The sequence below is a fragment of the Pelmatolapia mariae genome, linkage group LG23, assembly GCF_036321145.2.
Source record: "Pelmatolapia mariae isolate MD_Pm_ZW linkage group LG23, Pm_UMD_F_2, whole genome shotgun sequence".
Classification (NCBI taxonomy): Eukaryota; Metazoa; Chordata; class Actinopteri; order Cichliformes; family Cichlidae; genus Pelmatolapia; species Pelmatolapia mariae.
This window is the reverse complement of record NC_086246.1, coordinates 38,359,555-38,378,952: the sequence shown is the minus strand read 5'-3', so window position 1 is coordinate 38,378,952 and position 19,398 is coordinate 38,359,555. Positions and strand designations below refer to the sequence as shown.

The 19,398-nt window shown below is 41.3% G+C and overlaps 1 protein-coding gene across 2 annotated transcripts in view; it reads left to right on the top strand.

The window, feature by feature from the left end:
• The first annotated feature begins 344 nt into the window (after window positions 1-344).
• cyfip1 (cytoplasmic FMR1 interacting protein 1) overlaps window positions 345-19,398 on the top strand; it is a 39,672-nt gene continuing 20,618 nt past the window's right edge. Inside the window, exons 1-11 of one of the 2 annotated variants that reach the window (XM_063467521.1) lie at window positions 345-572; window positions 12,088-12,205; window positions 12,621-12,710; window positions 13,055-13,132; window positions 14,863-14,964; window positions 15,047-15,228; window positions 15,893-15,989; window positions 16,159-16,287; window positions 16,363-16,467; window positions 16,825-16,916; window positions 18,933-19,050. In XM_063467521.1, the coding sequence (XP_063323591.1) occupies window positions 12,089-12,205; window positions 12,621-12,710; window positions 13,055-13,132; window positions 14,863-14,964; window positions 15,047-15,228; window positions 15,893-15,989; window positions 16,159-16,287; window positions 16,363-16,467; window positions 16,825-16,916; window positions 18,933-19,050 (1,110 nt within the window). In that variant the 5' untranslated portion in view covers window positions 345-572; window position 12,088. Of the gene's footprint in view, window positions 573-12,084; window positions 12,206-12,620; window positions 12,711-13,054; window positions 13,133-14,862; window positions 14,965-15,046; window positions 15,229-15,892; window positions 15,990-16,158; window positions 16,288-16,362; window positions 16,468-16,824; window positions 16,917-18,932; window positions 19,051-19,398 lie in introns of both variants that reach the window. The other variant, XM_063467520.1, reaches the window with a different exon arrangement.

Sequence of the window (19,398 nt, the reverse complement as noted above, 5' to 3'; positions counted from 1 at the left end):
GCAGGTTCTTCTTGTTTGTATCTTGTGGCAATAACTACTCTGCATAAACGGAAAAGGTTCTTATGCTGCCCTTTTCTACTCTGCCTGAGTACTCAAAGCATTTTATTCAGCGTGCATTATTCACCCATTCACACAAACACTTTTTTCCATCTACTTTTGACAGATTGATATTGACTCTGCCTTGGGGTACTAACCACCCACCATACTTCGAGCAGATTCTTGTTGGCTGTGTCTTGTGGCACTAACCGCCCTCCATACTTTGATAGACTTCTACGGCACATTCCTCCGACTGCACCTTTTATCCTCGGAGTTTCGGCCCTAGCGGAGGAGTCCAGCACGGCAGCTCTTTCAGTTTCCTGTTGAGTTTCCCTGTTTCAGGGACAGGAACTCCCAGCTCTGCTTCTCTCCCCCGCCCATGATAATAACACGGACCGAGGGCAGGACACGATTCTTGGATTAAAGCCGTCCAAAGTCGGGACTTCCAGGGTCGCGAGAAGGATAACTTCCCAGCTTTATGGCGCTGTAGTCGGGTTATAAAGGCACAAGTTTTCCCTGCAAACCAACAACTCCGGGTGAGTAGAAACGATTGATCGCGGAGTTGGTTTCCAGCTAACTCGCCCACGGCTGGAAAAAGAAAAAGTTGTGCCGCTTCGGGTCGGCTGTTTCCTCCCTGTTGGGGCTCCATGCGGTAAAAACAGGCTCGGATCTAAAGATAATCAGCTCTGAGGAGGTGAACAGCTTGTCGCAGAGCCGTTTTCCTGCTCGAGGCCCGAGCTGTGACTAATCTCAGGCCACGGCACGAAGAGCCATTTTTACCGCAGAGTCCTGTTGGAGGCAGGACAGCCTCACACCAAAGAACCACTTTAATCACACACTGTCTCCGCGTTTCATTACCGACGAGTTAATTTTACTTTATAAAAGTAACACCTGGACTTCAGAGAGAGGCACCGGGAGTGAGAGCCGGGGTCAGAGATTTAAAACAGTCAAAGTTTTTCACTTTCAAACTAAAAACCGCCGAGTTTAAAACGTGAGGCTGAACATTTGGGTGTTTTCTCGACTTTTTCTTCTTCTGTTTGTTCCTTTGGGAATTACAGTCAGGAGAGGTGTGTTCAAGAACTATCTGTATTCCCCCGTGTCCTGATGCTGCATTCACGGTCCAGTAAATCTCAACTCAGTCATCCTTTGAACGCGTTTTAGTTAGGTATTTTGGTTTATTCGGCATTTGGAGACTAAAGTTAAAAGTTCCAGAATATACCCCCAGCTGTGCTGACACTCACTGCTGTGTTCATGTGTTGAAAGAGAAATAATGTCTCGGTTACTCAAACTGATGCTGGAGTTTGATCTACAAATTACATTCTGCAGCGACAGCGAGTGCACTTACTGTCCTAGTTTGACTTGAACTTTCAACTTTACTCAGACTTCTAATTTTGTTAAATTTTTATCAGACAGCAAAATAAACAAAATCCATTTTTTTAACTTGATATTTATTTCTATAAGACAACATAAAATATAAATACTTGCTAAGAAATCATTCTAAGCTATAAACTGTATTGAACATTTTTATACTCTGCAGTATCAGGCCCTCCTTCCTGTTTGGGCTTCTATTTTATTCAAAAGAAGCAACCAATAAGCAAAAACAAAGCGCTCGTTTGCACCATGCCTGAGATAAAGTAGATATAAAAACCGCATCATAGATGATGACACCAGATGAATCACTTCAGAACCCTAAATGTGATCTTTAACCTACACAATTCAACAGAAAAACAAACTGAAACCTTTTTGGGGGGTGGAGGGGGTGGGGATAAAAATAGAAAAAATAAAATAATATGTTTGCATAAGTGTGTGCACCCACTTATAAATGTGGATATGGGTGGGGATAATTATCCAAACACATTCAGATTAATGCCAAATAGTTGTCAGAGGACATTGACTCTGATTTAAAATCAAATTTTAGCTGCTCTAGTCGGGATTTTCATTATTTTTACTTTTTTATAGCAAAAGTCATGACTGCAAAGAGTCAGTCAGGAGAAGGGCACAAGTGATTTCCAAGGCATTAAATATAGCATGGGACACTGAAAAGATGGTCATCAATACGTGAAGAAAACATTGCACAACAGTGACTTCACCAACAGCCAAAAACGGATGAAAATATGATTCCAGATGGTGTGTTTGGTTCAAAAGCAACACTGCACATGACCACAGAACAGCATACACATGGTGAAGCATGGGGGAGGCAGTGTCGTGCTCTTCAGTGGAGGGACCTGAAGAAAATGCGCTGAATTCTGCAATAAAATCAGTTTCCCAACACAGTTCCTGTTTAAGGATCCTCATATTTATGCCATTAGGTTATTATTGAAGTTTTTCACTCTTTTATTTCCTCCTAAATGGTCCTTATGTTTTTTTGTTGTTTTTTTTTAGTTGAATTGTACAGGTTAAAGGTCACATTAAAGGTGGAAAAGGTCCTGAAGTGATGTATCCTGTTGTCAGTGTTTTACGTCGCAAAACCCTGGCATTCTAACAGGGCATCAGTCACAGGACATCGGTTATTATATAGAAATGATATATCTATATTTAAATACTTTCTATAGAAAGTTCATATAATCGTACAGTAATTTTCAGACCTATTTCAATTCAACTTGACTTATACAGCGCCAAATCACAACAACAGTTGCCTCAAGGCACTTATTATATTGTAAGGTAGACCCTACAATAAAACATACAGAGAAAAACCCAACAATCATATGACGCCATATGAGCAAGCACTTTGGCCACAGTGGGAAGGAATAACTCCCTTTTAAAAGGAAGAAACCTTCGGTAGAACCAGATTCAGGAAGGGGCTGCCATCTGCCGCGACCGGTCGGAGTGAGAGAAGGAAGACAGGATAAAAGACATGCTGTGCACGAGAGCCAGAGCGATCTCTGGATTTCCTTGAGTTAAAGAGTGCAATACATAAGTTTGAGGTGGAGTAAGCGTGCCACAGCTTCATCCCCTCAATTTGTCTCGGTTTATAATTTTGGCTTCCAGACATTTTTAAGTGAAATTATTGTGGGATGAATTGTACAGGGGTGCTGTTTTATGATTCAAAGTGTAAATCTTTTGAGTTATTGGTCTAAAAGGCTAGTGCTTTAGATTAACTTCATATAACAGAGCACCTTTCTAAAGCCATTGAAAGGGCTTTACTGGGAATATTAAAACATCGGGGGTGCTGTTAGGATCTGTAAGGAGAAAGAACTGCCCTGTTTGTCACAGCTTTGTCATTACTCTTTTTATGAAGTGCTTTACTTATCAGTGTGTGCTGGAAGATGTGGCGGAAGGAAGGAAGGAGGGCAAGCGGGAGGGAGGGCTGGTGATGAGGCAAGATAGTGTGAGTTAGACTACATCTAATGTTGTTTTGGTAGAAGCTGCTATTTTATTTTATTTTTGTGGTCCTGTAAGCCTTTAAATAATACACCTCAGGTAATAGATTATAGCAAACTGTTCACACTGTAACACAGCAGGAAGCTGCTGAGAGGTTTCTGTATTTTATATCTGTTAACTTCTGCAGATGTGAATCTGTTGGCCCTCTTAAGACTGAATCAGCTTTATGAAAAAAATCTCTCCATCTTTTGCTTGTAAAAGTAAACGAGTAAGTAGGGTTTGCAGTTTGAGGCTTGACCTTCATTCTGGTAAAACTGGAAATGGGGGCAGTGAAATGTGTGAAAACCATGGATGGAAATACAATATATAAGGTAAAAACGTAGTTTGTGTAATTCTAATGAGCTTGGAAGTCAAGTTTTGGTGTGAGCGTCTTTATCCTTCAGCAGAGTCTTAAGTCTCTGAGCAGCTCTCTGTCAGGATCTTCAGGAATAGTTTTCCAGGTTTCTTGAAGGACATTCAAAGCTCTTCTTTGGATGTTTCTGCCTTTTGTTTTGGGGCGATCGTGGCTCAAGAGTTAAGAGTTCGCCTAGTAATCGGAAAGTTGCCGGTTCGAGCCCTGGCTTGGACAGTCTCGGTCGTTGTGTCCTTGGGCAAGACACTTCACCCGTTGCCTACTGGTGGTGGTCAGAGGGACCGGTGGCGCCAGTGTCCGGCAGCCTCGCCTCTGTCAGTGCGCCCCAGGGCGGCTGTGGCTACAACGTAGCTTGCCATCACCAGTGTGTGAATGTGTGTGTGAATGGGTGGATGACTGGATATGTAAAGCGTTTTGGGGTCCTTAGGGACTAGTAAGGCGCTATATAAATACAGGCCATTTACCTTTTTTTTTTTTTTTACCATTTTTGTTCTGTTATCTGTCAGGATGATCCCATTCTGCTTCAGTGATGTTGAGGTCCGAGCTCTGGGAAGGCCCATCCATGACTAATAGTGTTCCCCTGTGTTTTTTCTATCCAGGTATGCTTTCACTGCATAGGTAGTGTGTTTGGGATTATTGATGAAGCCGTTGCCAGTTAGATTACTTTCCAGATGCTCCATCGTGGATCATAATGTGATGGGACTTTTCTGTAACGTTGCTGGCTGAAATGCTGCACACTATGACACTTCCTCCACTGTGTTTTACAGATTGCTGTAGTCGATTACCTTTGTACCCAAAATGACGATAATTGTACCATTTGGCTAGGGGGTTAGGGTTAGAAATGCCTTCTAATTTATTTATCTTTTAATGTTTTTACCCTGTGGTATAGAAATGGTACCAAGTATTTTCCTTAGTCATAACGACTTATCATAACGACACTACTCAAGAATCAAGATTAACTTGAGATTTTTGCAGAGTTCTGTAAGTCAAAAAAAAAGCAGATAGAAGATAAAATGCAGAAGACAAACACGATCCAGCCTGCACAGACACGAGGATCACCGTGTTTGGGTCGGGATGACGCTGTAGGTGTCGTGCAGCGAGGAAATGTCACTTCAGGTGAACGCGGAGATATTTCAGAGATGCTTTTCAGGGGCGGATCTGGAGAAATTTTCTGAGGGTGGTATGGAAATCAGATGGGGTGGCAAAATCAAAGCCATTCTTTGTTACACATATGCAAATGTTAAATTCTCTAATATGTGCTATATGTGGTTAAAATACACGTATACATGTGTTTCATATAAACGTAGTCTGTAACTTTTATATTAGCTTTAGCCCCAATAATTAAACACTTCAGTTACGTTAGAAAATGCGAATTTTTGGTTTACTGTGTAGCCCAATAAGTGTAAAATCCAGAAAACTACACAACATGAGGTGTACCCGTTAGAAACACAAGTTTAACTTGAGTTTCACCACCTTTGATTGGAAATAATTACATTGTTACATGCTTACGTTTACACAAAATATCAGAAATCTGCACGGTCGGTTGCTACTGACAACAAGAAACAAAGCTGTTTCCCATTTTTAAGGGGGGCAGTATGCAATATATTTAGTTTTATAATTTATATTCATTGTTAATTGTAGCTAGGCTCAAAGGGTTAATGTTAGCTTATTGCAATAAACAACATTCTCATGTGCAAAATGAGGGTGGCACTGGGGGTGGCAAGCGATTATCTGCTGGCCCCACAGTAGATCCGCCCCTGCTGCTTGGATGGATGGATCAGCTAACTCGACTGCCAGATTGATTCTGCACTGATAACCAGTAGCTTTGTGTTATAACCTGCAAATAAGAAAGTGCAAAACTGTTTTCACACCTCTGTCATGAAAAACATCTCTGACTTCCTTCAGGCTGGTACCATTTCATGCACCCAGCGTTAGTCGACGCAGCTGTGTTGTGTTGCCTGGTTGCCATGTTTGGAAACACGTGAGCCTGATGTTGTGCAGGGTTTAGATTTACATCTGTTTGTTTTTTCACTTGAGAGGAATATGAAGCGCATGTGGCTTCCTCCCTGCGTGCTGATGTGAAAATCCTCTGAGAGTGTGATCCGCTGCTCTTTGTTTAAAGTGTCATGTTTTTATCTTTTTATGTGACGTACGACACTCCAGCAGTGCCAAACATACAGTCAGAGAAACTGATGCTTCCTTTTTTTTAAAAAGAAGGCTGCACAGCTGCTGTTTGCAGAAAATAACCTTAAAAGGTCATTTTACAGAAAAAACACATACTTTTACTTTTTGTCTTTAGCAGATTTTTTTTTCAGGTTTCAGATGATTATGATACTGCACACAGTTAGAAATGTTAAATATCCAGCTGCTTACCGTTATTTATTTATTTATTTATTTATTTATTTATAGCTTTTTTTTTCTTAATCACCCATCCACCATTCTTCTAATTCCACCTCTAAATTTTTATTTTGGCATCTCCTAGAGTGGCTTTGGTTGATTCACAGCTCAAAATAATCCTCCTTTATCTGATAATTTAGCATTAATCTCAGTCTCTGTGTAAAATGAGCCGTTACCCCCCCTCCCCCCCCCCCCCAAGATAACTTTATTCTGATTGGCTTCCTCTCACAAGCAGAAGGTTTAAAGAGCTGGTGAGTGGGAGGGAGATGATTGTATTAGGGATATCCCCTCTTTGTGACCTCAGAGGTTAGAGAGTCGAAAAAACTGCGGTGAAGCTGTAGGAAGTCCGGTGAATTTTTATATTTCATGCACAGCCCACCTACAGTTGCTCTTTGACCCTTCAAACATACAGGCAGTATTCTTTGGGATCAGCACTTTGCCAGATTGTACCTCTTGTTTCTTTCTTGATGCTTTTCTCGTTTATGATAATTGCTCGGCCGGTGTTTAGCTTGTGTTTGCGTCTGTCTGGCACACCTCGGCCACAAGCTTGATGGTGGTTTTAATCATCTTATTGCGCTGTTACGCCTGCAGACACATGGTGTGCAGCTTCAGGAGTGTGTGCAACAGCTCACAAACTAACAGGCTAAAATAACGCTTGTATGAGGACATAACTCTAGACATGTTAACAGGAACTGTGCACTGAAGTCAAGGTTCCTTTTTTTTTTTTTCTTTCTTACATACAGGACATGGTTTCCCTCCTGAGTTAAAGCTGATCAGCAGACTCAGCAGCAGTCGTTCTTTATGCTTACATCTTTATTCCCTCTGCAGCAGTTTTTCAGTTAAAAAAAAAAAAAAAAAAGATCTTTGTTGAAATTTACATCTCCTTTTTTATTGGTTACTTTCGGTTTTAGTGGACATGAGGGTAAATTAGGAGTTCTTCCCCTGTACTGAAGTCGACCACGCATCACATGCTCTGTCTCTGTGGTTTATACTTCCCTGTTTTGCCAGTTTTTGATGACTGATCTGTAGTCTGTAATGGTGCTTACTTAACTGTTGGCAGTTCATCTTTGTTTGGATAATTCATAAATCATCAGCTCTATGCATCTATTCCCAGCTGACTTCCTTCTCTTTTTTTGTAAAACTGTTTTGCAACGAGCCAAATCTATTTTTACTCCCAGCTCAAGAAAACATTTAATAAGAGCACAAGCTGCATAGAAATGTGTTTCTGTGCTCCACCCCAGTGGAGCTAAAGTAACAGGACTGCATTTTTGTGTTGGTTGGCTCTGATATTAAAAAATGACCGGGAGATTGCAGTGCAATCAATGAAAATCAATGCTGTCAGTCAATATGAATTCAAGCTCTGACTGCTGGCTATTGCAAAAGTCAGCCTTGCAGATATTTTGTTCTATGTTGAAAGCAGTTATTTGGTAGTATGTTCAACAGTGAATTATTAAACTTAAAAAAGAAGAAACCTGTGCTTTTACATCAGTGGAGCTGAACTGCAGGTGCTACAGCAGGTCTGACTAAAGTAAAAGAAAAGGTTAATCTGAAAGTGAAATGTTGCACAATAACTTATTTTGCCAAAATGCTATTTTTTTTAATAAAAACTGCAATAATGTCACAAACCTCGGTCATTTTGTTGTCTCAGATTTTTTTAAGAAAAGACAACGTGTCACCATCTAGACTGTAACTGTCTGCCTCTTCCTCTTCCCATGACAGAAGTTTCTAATGATGAGCTCAGTGTTTGGACGGTAATCCCTGACTGCTCTGAGCACCCAAATTGATCACATTTTGCTCTACTTTTGGATCTCTGTGATGTCAGAGAGAGCTGATATGTTTAATTTGGTAATCTAAGGATCAGAAGCTCCACTTTCCTGCTACTCAAATTATTTGTCAGAGGCATCCAGTCACAATAAAGCTAGTTTAAAGACGGGGATTCCAAACTCACCAAAACCAGACTAGCGGTGGTCCAGTTCTGGGAAGGAAGGGGAGCTCAAACGGTTTGTTTCACTCACTGAGGCTCCACTAAGGCTCGGTATGAGATAAAAGAGGGGGGGGGGGGATCTGTGAATTATGCAAAGCTATTGTATAGTTAAACATTTTTTAAAAAGTGGAGCTGGAAGTGAAATGCTTTCAAAGAGACACTTTTTTTTGTTTTGTTTTGTTGTGAAACTTTTTATGCGATCTCATTAATGTGAGGAAGTCTAAACAGTGCCAAGCAACTATTTGTGTCTGAGCATCAGAAGAGCAGCTGCACATGTTCTATAGATATCACTATGGAGTGCATGCCTTAGCTTGTGTTCCACCATCCAGGTCTTTGGTATGCATTTGATGATGAATATAAGCTTATCACAAAAACTAAGAATATATGTTGTTAGAAAATGCATTTGTGGGTTGAGCAGCAGAGTTAAGTGGGCTGTGCCAATGCTAAACAGCTCATTCTGCTACCGACACGTGTTTGGTGTCGTTTATTGGTATGGATGCTTGAAGACAAAGACGGGACATATCGAAAAGTTAACGATGAATCATTTAACAAACAGCTTATTCCGTGACCGACACAATCTCAATGGGTGACTTGGCCAAAACCTGGTTTGAACATAGTATGCATTACACAGCACTTTGTGACCAAGTTAGTGATCAGCATGATCCACATGCTGCTGAGGCCTTTTAATTGAATAAATTGTTAAATTGTGAATATGTCTTGTTTCTTTAGACTTCAAACATCAAATTCAATAAATGACACCAAAGGAGATGATAACTCTGACACAGTTGTTTTATAATTTTGTGTATCTGACTGTATTAAGATTAATGAGCTTCTATTGCTCTTCAGTGTGGGTGACAACACTGAAGCCATGATTAAATGTTCTTTTCTTAGCATCAACCACCAAATATCCCATGAGTCATACGGGTGGGGCCGTGGCTCCAGCTCACCAGAACAGTTTACAGATTTAGACGAACCACCCCAGCTGACAGTTATTTCCCAAATCACCACCCAAACAGTCATTTCATAAATCCTGATGATACTTTCAGCCTTTAATTTTAAATGATTTGTTTTGGGTGGGGGTGTCATTACATATAAAATCAATAAAATATGAAACATTTGTGATGTTAGGCTTGAAGGTTTACCTTTTGAGATGATGATGATGATGATTGTGATAACACATCCCATCATACTCGGAGGTGGTTAGAGGGCAAAAACATGCGGAACTAAAACCAGATTTAGTGTTTAGATTGTGACTCTTGGAGCGGGTTTAAAATGAATTTGGCTGCAGTTTCTAACAGAGCTTAAATTTGTTTTTCAGCCCTGAAAGTTTCATGTGCAGATGCTCTGAGGCGTGTATCCTGGGAAGTATTCATCGTATGAAAGTAAACTTTTGGATGGCATAAATAAACGCAGTCAAGTTGCCGTACACAAAGAATCGGCTGATTTTCATGCTGATGCAGACTTTTAAAAATCTATTTAGTTGCGTATTTTTTTTCCATGGTATGTTTCCATCTGCTGATCAGGAGCTCGGTGACCCCTTCGGTGATCCCGCACACGCTGTGACCGCTGAGCTTTTGTTTTGGTGGTTAGTTGGTGTGAATTGTTGGACTCGCTGTCAGTTCTGATTGCAAAAGGTCTTTTGATTGTTGGGTATCAGTGACGTTGGACAGTCAGCAGCAGTGAGAATGCAAAGCAAAGCAGAGCATACCAAACACCTCCTAATACAGCTCATCTGTCCACTTTTAAACTAAATCTGTTGACCACATGCAGCATCAGGATGCATCACAAAAACACTAAATATAGTATATATATTTATATATAAATAAAATTGAATTGAACTGAGGCAGGAAAAATGTGCCAAGATTAACAGGTAAATAAAAAAGCTGCTGTCGAATTTGGGGGGGGATGGGGTGAATTTTGGTCAGTATTAATAGTAGATTCATTAAACTTTAAAAAAGGAGAAACTCGTCTTTATTTAATCTTATTTACTTAAACTTTGAACTATGATTCAACTGCATAAACTAGACAGAATGACGATGGACTTTTGTGGAGAGGAAAAAGGAAATGATGCGCTGAAAGGCCGAACGAGAGAATCATTGTAAAACTGAATGTGGTAAAACAGTCTGACTTTCATCTCCATTATCTCGCTTTAACATTAGACACGTTTGTCATTGTAGGCCGAGACAGTGACTGAAGTTGAACGTAGTAGCCCAGTGAGATTGTTGTTTTCAGCGGTGCTGAGGTTATGATTCAGCAGTGACCTCGTTGGCTGAAGCTTTGGACAGGAAGTATCCGGACAGTCTGAGGCTGTTGCATAAAGGGGAATCTAAACATGGTGTGAAGCTTCTCTTCAAGGAATAAGCTCAAGCTTCTCTGTCTGCCGCTGCATCATTTCACTGTGTTTGGGGTCCTCAGTATGACTTTAGCAACCCCCCCCCCCCCCCCCCCACACACACACACACACACACACACACACACACACACACACACACACACACACACACACACACACACACACACACACACCCCTCCCTTATTCTGCTGCCTGCAGGCTGACAGACCGGCCGACAGGTTAATACCTGACACCTGAGCTGCCTCCTGCAAATAAAATCTCTGCTGTCTTAGTTTAAGCCATGTTAGCGGAGCTACTCTAGAGCATGCACTGTGGGTTAGTAGGTTAGTTGATTAGTTTACTTCTGGCCTCTTAACATCTGTCTTGGTTTAGACTTTGAACATTTGCCTATTTTAGCATGAGGGTAAAACAAAATCTAGGCTTAAATAAAGTCTCACAGCTTTTAGCTCTTAACGGACTGAATCCAAACTCCCCCTCGAACCCTACATGGGTCACCAGTGACCTGGTGGATGATGTTTCTACCTGCACCAGTGCAAGGCTAACATTTGTAATCTGCAGCCAAACAGCCTGTTCATGTTTCTCTCAGGGTAAATTAAATTACGGAATAATAACTCATGTCACGTACCACTTTATTAACAGTTTGTGTGACTTGAGAAACTGATGAGTCACGTCAGCCTCAGTGTTACTTTTTGTTTTAGTGCTATTGTCATTCCAGATGCATGCAGGCTTTTAACAGTGTGATGAGCTACAGAGGGTGTCAATATGTGCAACCAGCATAAAACAGTAGAAGTATTTACTGTAACAGACAATGGCACGTTTGACTTATTTCCTGTGTAGTTAAAGTGTTGGCTGTTCAAAAACCTAAAACGGTATAAGATTAAGATGTTCTTTACTCTGAGGGGTTTTTTTGGTCGTTCTAACGTTGCACTTGATCGACAGACGTGCAAAACAAATGGGAGTCATATAAGCCGCCGCCTGCACACTTTGATCAGGACATGAGTAGAACAGCACTGTTGCCTTACATGAAGAAGTTTCTGGGTTTGAATCTGTCAGCTGGCGGGGTTTTTTTTTTTTTTTTTTAAAACATGTCCTCCCCGCGTCCCGGTGGCTTCTCTCCGGCTTCCTCCCACACACTGCTGACCTGCCAGGGATATACTCGGCCTGATAAACTGGAATCGACTCCAGCACCTCCACAACCCTGAATTGGATACATGGAAAAAGATAGATGGGAATCAGAAATGTCTTTTTAGTTTATATTATGTATTTTTCTTGTAAATTTGTTTTCGCAACCAACTGGTTGAATGTTGAAGCCTATGGGACATTTAATGTTAATATCAGCTCTGATCGTATATTTTGCCCACATTATAATAATGGGAAAACTAAGCCTGGAATGAATCAAACTGAACTTCTTTGAGAAAAATATTAAAATACGACATCACTGGGCTGAACCACATGGAGTATTTCGAAGGTAGAAAATATTCTGACCTGATTCAGCTAAAATCATCACAGATGTTATAATGAGCAGCAGGTTAAGTTTACACTTTGGACATAATTAGTAAATTTGTTTTTTGTGCTTTTCAGCAGCATGACGACTGCAGTGACCTTAGAGGATGCTCTCTCCAACGTGGACCTGCTGGAGGAGCTGCCGCTCCCCGACCAGCAGCCATGCATCGAGCCCCTCCCCTCCTCTGTCATGTATCAGGTCAGTACTCAGGGAACCTTGAAGCACACTTCTTAACATAAATAATAGGAATGATGCTGGGTCCGTACAAACATAAACATACACCCACATGTAAGTGCAAACATGTGCAGTGTATGAGCATACCTTATGGACACATTTAACCCACTGATTCCTCAGTGAAGCACATTTAACCGCTGTGAGAACCAGCAAGGTGTATCATCAAGCTCTATAGATTCCAGAAATACGATGAAATCGCCCCGTTAAATATAATTATCTAATCTAACGATGGCTTATTGTGACCAGCTGTGAAGTGTTCAACATGAAGTTCAGAGGAGAAGAAATCGAAAGTGATTTGGTTTCAGTATACAGATGTTCTTTATCCGTGTGAGCGCTGTTATACGATGCTTACCTTTCATTTTCCGTCTTTCCATCACAGCCCAACTTCAACACCAACTTTGAGGACAGGAACGCGTTCGTCACCGGCATCGCTACGTACATCGAGCAGGCCACCATCCACTCCAGCATGGTACAGTACATCGTTCACGCTCGCTCTGATTTCAGATTGCTCGCTTTTGTCTTCTGACTTACTGGGAAAAAGAAATCTGTCAGAATTGGGTCAAAGGCCTGCTGGAAACGGGGCCTGGGAAGGTTCCCACCATTTGGCGTTTGTCTGGCAGGCAAACACAAACAGGATCCAAACCCAGAAGGAAATGACCCGGGGACAGACGATGCTTTGTGTCCCATTAGCGAGGGATGATGTTTCGGGGTCTCTGCGTGCAGGAAGAGCGCGTTTCAATGCATGCATGCTTTGTTGTGAATCATCGTAGATCATTTCTTTAATCGCTGATGTGACTGGTTTTGTTCATGTAGAACGACATGCTGGAGGAGGGGCAGGAGTACGCCGTCATGCTCTACACCTGGAGGAGCTGCTCACGTGCAATACCGCAGGTAATACTACAGAGCACGATACTGCTTTGGTTGTTCTCAGGGCAGTGAGTCAGTGTGTAGAGAGAAAATGACATCAGACATCTTAAATGTATTTATTTTTGTTTTGTTTTTTCTACACGGAGGAGTGCTGAAAAAAAATGAATAAGTTAATGATCTAATTAATATATGCACACTGGTAAATTCATCAACAGAGGTACAAAATAATTGTAGATATCAAAAACAAAAAAGTAAAAAGTTTTGATATTTTAGTTCTAATTTGCTTTCGGGTTAATATGTCCTTTTTATTAATGCCATATTTTTTCCATTTTCATTTTTTTCCACTTAATTTATGTCTTTACCTTTGCATGTCCCAGTTTAAATGTATGTATTTTAATAGTTAATGTACTATATACCATATTATCAGTATAACAGAATCTTTATTGGGTGTTGTTTGTTGAATTGCTTCCTTTTTCTGTTCGGTTTGTTTCATCATCACTATTTTATTATTTTTCACAATTTCAAAAGACAAACAAAAAAGAGAAAATATTTAACAATAAATAGAGGAATAAGTGATGATGCAGCTTAAAGCTGAGATATCAGTTTGTCACAAAACTAATAAAACAAGTTTTAATTTAATTCAGTTCTATTCTATTTTATTTATACAGCATCAACTCACAACAACAGTCGCCTCAAGGCGCTTTATATTGTAAGGTAGACCCTACAATAATAAATACAGAGAAAAGCCCAACAATCATATGACCCCCTATGAGCACTTTGGTGACAGTGGGAAGGAAAAACTCCCTTTTAACAGGAAGAAACCTCCAGCTGAACCAGGCTCGGGGCGGGGCGGTCAGAAGGAAGACAAGATAAAAGACATGCTGTAGAAGAGAGCCAGAGATTGATAACATGTATGATTCAGTGCAGAGAGGTCTATTAACACATAGTGACTGAAAAAGAAAAAAACCAGCAGCCTAATTCATGCTTATTATTAATTTTGATGCTAACTGGGACTTTAGTTTATTTTCAGATCATATAAACTAAAAACAAAAACCGAATCATTATTTGTTTAATTCCTGTCTTTGGTCTCTTGTAGTTTACCTCAGGTTGATCATAGATGTGATGTAATGGTATTGTTTTTATTTTTGTGTCGATTTCTGCTGAAATTTCTTTTTATTTGATGAACATTAAACTGATTGGATGATGAAAACGTGATCAGTAAAACATTTTTTTTTTTTTTTTGACCAATTTCATAGTCAAGCTTAAACTGCATTGTGCAGTTCACCCAAAGCTGGAATGTTGGTTTGCGATAACACTGACGATGCAACAGAGGGCTGAGTGAGGCAGAAAAGACTTTACTTTAGTAGAGTCATACTTGGTGCTGTCAGTAGATGAGGTGGAGGAGGGTCAGACTGTAGGACAGGAAGGTGGCGAAGGTGAAAGCTCAGAGGAGGACACAGCAGCTTCTGAGGAGCCAGAGAGGCCACAAAATGTGACACCATTATGTAGAAGAAGTACTGTGGAGACTAAAGCGCTGAAGCTGTGGGATTTAGTTTTCGGGGCACAAACTGCCGAACGTGACATCGACCTGTGAAGAAAATCATCTGCTGATTCTTTAAGAGAAGTCTCAGCTTCCAGAGAGCATTCGACTTACTGAATCTGCTGTAAATAGGACCCAGTCAGAAAAAAAAGTCATGTTTTTATTTGATTCATAAGATGAACGCTGCTCTTTGCGTTTGTTTCTTTGTTCTAAGGTGAAATGCAACGAGCAGCCCAACAGAGTGGAGATCTATGAGAAGACTGTCGAGGTGCTGGAGCCTGAAGTCACCAAACTGATGAACTTCATGTACTTCCAGGTATCATCACATCTTTGATCAGCAGATACTGATGATGACCGGCCGTCTCTAAATTCTCTAAAGCTGCTTTATTTTCCTGCAGCGCACAGCCATCGATCGTTTCTGCGGCGAGGTCCGCCGTCTGTGTCACACCGAGCGCAGGAAGGACTTTGTCTCCGAGGCGTACCTGCTGACCCTCGGGAAGTTTATCAACATGTTTGCCGTGCTGGACGAGCTGAAGAACATGAAGTGCAGCGTCAAAAACGACCACTCAGCGTACAAACGGTACTCCATAAAACACACGCTCTCCTGCACTCACGAGGCCGGTTAGCCCCACAGACACTAGATGGCAGCATCAGTCAGCAACCTGGAAACCATTTACTGTCCCCTCCCTGAGCTCGGTGTTGGAATATATGGAATTAATCATATGGAGTATGATAAAGAGCAGAGGCTCATTGCTTTGACAAAGCAGAGCAGGCTTCTGCTTTGACTTGTCTGCATATCTGCAGGTTTACAGATGCAAAGTGTCTGAACAGAAATCTGTAAAAGAGCTTCCCACATGAATCAGTCCAGTTTTGCCTGCCTAACATCAGGGAGTTGTCAGGATGACCTTTTTAACCCTCAGCGTTAAAAGGCTGATGGGTATTATTGTCTCCATACTGGGCGGGCGGTCACATTTTGTGAATGCAATAACTCAAGAACGGAGTAACGTTTCATGTGATCATCTAGAAAAAGTCTCCAACACGTTTGAATCTTGGTGAGCTTGACGTCAAAGTTCAGGAGACTTACAGGGTAGCACTTCTGTCAGTGTTTCTTCTCGATTTTAAAGATAAAAGTTAATCTCTGGGAATTTCAAGTGTTGGCTGCAAGTGTGTTCATATCTCTCTCTGGTATAGAGAGGCTGTGTTTGGTCTTTAAAACTAATGCACCGTTTCTCTCCTCTGCTCAGAGCTGCTCAGTTTCTCAGAAAGATGTCGGAGCCTTCGTCCATTCAGGAGTCTCAGAATTTGTCCATGTTTCTGGCTAATCACAACAAAATCACCCAGGTTGGTCTAAATAGTGTAAAACACTCTTCGCAGCATTCATAACGTCAAATCTCTTTTATATACGGTCATTTCTCCGTATTCTTTGGCACGCAGTGTTCACCGGTTGACTGAGAAGGATTTGACAAGTAAATATTTCTTTAATATTAAACTCTTGTGTACCCTCTGCCAGTCGTTGCAGCAGCAGCTGGAGGTGATCCACGGATATGAAGAGCTGCTGGCGGACATCGTGAACCTGTGTGCCGATTACTACGAGAACAAGCTGTACCTCACTCCCAGTGAGAAACACATGCTGCTCAAAGTAAGTGACGCTGTGGAGGCTCATTTTAAACCAGAGCGCTGTGCACAGGATAACCACAGCTCTCCTCTTCTCCAGGTGATGGGCTTCGGCTTGTACCTCATGGATGGAAACAGCAGCAACATCTACAAACTGGATGCCAAGAAGAGAATAAACCTGAGCAAGATCGACAAATTTTTCAAGGTACGGCGGGACGTGTGACATGAACACTAACACCGGTTCCGCACTCACAAAAAACACAAACACATCTGTTCTTGACTGGAAAAACAAAAAAGTGATGATGAGTGATACTCTAAAACATTTTCTTATATAAAATTTCTTTTTACGGCTGTTTGATGTATTTAGGAAATAAATCCCAAAACTTCAAACCATGGAATAAAATCCCACATATAAAAAGCTAATGGTAATGCTAGCTTTATTGATCGTCAAATCAGTGTTTAAAATGCTATTTTCCACCTTGTGGTTGTCATCATGAGGAATAGGCTCGTTTTGGTTGCTGTCCACGGTTTTAAATGGTTTGTGTTTTCTTGGTGTTCACAGCAACTCCAGGTGGTGCCGCTGTTTGGAGACATGCAGATTGAGTTGTCCCGGTACATCAAGACCAGCGCTCACTTTGAAGAGAACAAGTCCAGGTGAGAGCAGAAGACAGCTGCATGGCGGTCCACATAAAATTTTCAGAGCTGACAGACTCTGTTAAAACTATGATTTTTCTTTTTCTTTCCTCCCGCTCCAAGCGTGACAGTCGAAAACTAAATTTGCTTTTTGTTCATCACAGTTCTTTCTCCAACCAGCTGTGACCATCGGCATGATGGGATCTAATTTGAATAAAGTGTAGCAGTTTAATGCTGCTCAGAACAGGTTTCTCCCTTTAAACTGTGAAACTGTTTAAAGTTTCACTCAGATAAATCCAACAGATCCCAAAAAGATGTTTCTGTTCATCTGGATGTTGTTTTCAGCCACTCATCTGCGGCTACGTCTACACTAATGCGGATAAATTTGAAAACAGCGTTTTTGTCTAAAAACGCTTCGCGTCCACACGATCGTTTTCAACCGTTTCCGAACAGTTGTTCATCCACACTGAAATGACTGAAAACGCTTACGTTCCAGTACTGCGCATGCGTGAAACGTAAGACGATTCAACCTGCGTCATTTCTGTCTGCCGCTTATTTACTTTCCGGCTCTTTGAAACGCCGCGGCAAAATGTCGAGGAAAAGCACCGAGTTTTTTAAATGTACTGGCAATGAGGTGGAGTTGTTGCTGCGAGTAACACAAAAGTACAAAGTTGCAAAAGCATGTACAGACTGATATTAATCTTTAATAGGGCTGTCAAAATTGAGAGCAAACAAAACAACTGCTGTATAATGCCCTCCGCCATCTTAGTTTAATTGGTCACATGACTGCATCATATGACTAAAATGCATAATCGTTTTAAAAAGTCTCAGTTTACTACACTGCGACGCTAAAACTACGTTTTCAAATGTATCCACTTTGGAGAGTGTTTTCAAAAAGCTCAGTTTTCCTTGACCAAAAAACGCCGTCTCAGTGTGGACGGGAGGCCAAAACGGAGAGAGAACAATGCGTTTTCAAACGAAAACGTATTACTGTGGAGCTGGCCTAAGTGATCCAAGTCAGTCTCAGCTGACTCCAACCTTATAAACAGCACATTTGCATAATGACTGAAACTAGCACCTTTGACTAATAATGGACCATGAGGTTTAGGTGCCTTCCCAGCAGTTACAAACAGCCATTAACCTGCAGTCAACTGGGAACTTTACACTTTTGCTCCAGTTTGTTAGACTACAAACTAAACAGGATCAAAGAGTGTGTCTCTAAACTGTCTGCTAATTGTCCTGTAGTTTAACTCAGATGCATAAATCGAAGCTAAACTTTGTTTTTATGGGCGTTTGATCCTCCCGTTTGCTACTCTAACTGTAACAGCAGGGATACATAAATGAGCACATCTCCTTGTGAGCTGCAGACTTTTATTGAAGCTCGTGTCCACTTTTTCAACTAGAGTTATTCAAAATGTCGGACATTGTCCCGATAAATGGGACAAGGGATAAAAATGCTGTCTGGGCACCTGGTCCCTATATTTTTAGGGACGATGATGTCAGTTTGTCTAAAATATGTGAGCCACAGTTTGATTTCTTGTCTTGTAGTCTCAGTGAAATCTCTCAGCAGCTGTGCTGGACTGATGATTTTGCTTCAGCTGAATGTTGTCGTCCCCCCAGGCGGGGAATGTGCTCTGTTGTAGGAACAGGCTTGGACAGCTGCAGACAGCACGGACACGAAGTTCTTGCTATTTGACTTTTTCATAAGTCAGTGTGAAGGGTTTACGTGGTGTCGGTGCGTTGTAGCATTTCATCTCTGTGATCGAGTCGAACTTTGGCAGGCGTGTGGTCTCACGCTTATCACAGACACCCCATTTAAAACAAACATGCTGCAGCAAAATTACATTGTTTTTACTCCATCCATGCACCACCTCTTTATCGGGTTTCATAATATCTGTCTCAATTGTTTTTATGCGTAATCTTAGCAGCTGGCACCTAAAGCTAAAGCTGTTTTTCTCCTGTAGATGCTTTTCTTTATCATCACGCATTTATCCCATAATTCCTTGCTCTGATTCTCTCCTCTTTCTTATGTTTTAGGTGGACTTGCACGTCCATATCCAGCAGCCCTCAGTACAACATCTGTGAGCAGATGCTTCAGATCCGAGACGATCACATGCGCTTCATCTCCGAGCTTGCTCGCTACAGCAACAGTGAGGTTAGTGTGGCTTTTCCTCGGAGGTTAAAGATCGTCAGCGAGGTATTGGATTGAATGTGGTGCAGGTTTATTGTCATAATAAGCTGCTGTAGAGGATCAGTATCCCGCTGACCTTTATCTCACCAGAGAGAAACACACTCCAGCTTTTAAAGCTTTCTTATGTTCAGGGTATATTTAAATTCCCAGCTGTGATGTAACAGGCTTTTCAGCAGATGTCTTGCCCCGGCGGATTTTCAGGGGTCACTGTTTAGTGTGACTGAGATGGGAATTTAACTGACTTGTGGGTCAGAAATACACTGAACACAGGAATGATAAGGGCAGGAAAGATAAATTCGAAGAGGGCAGTTT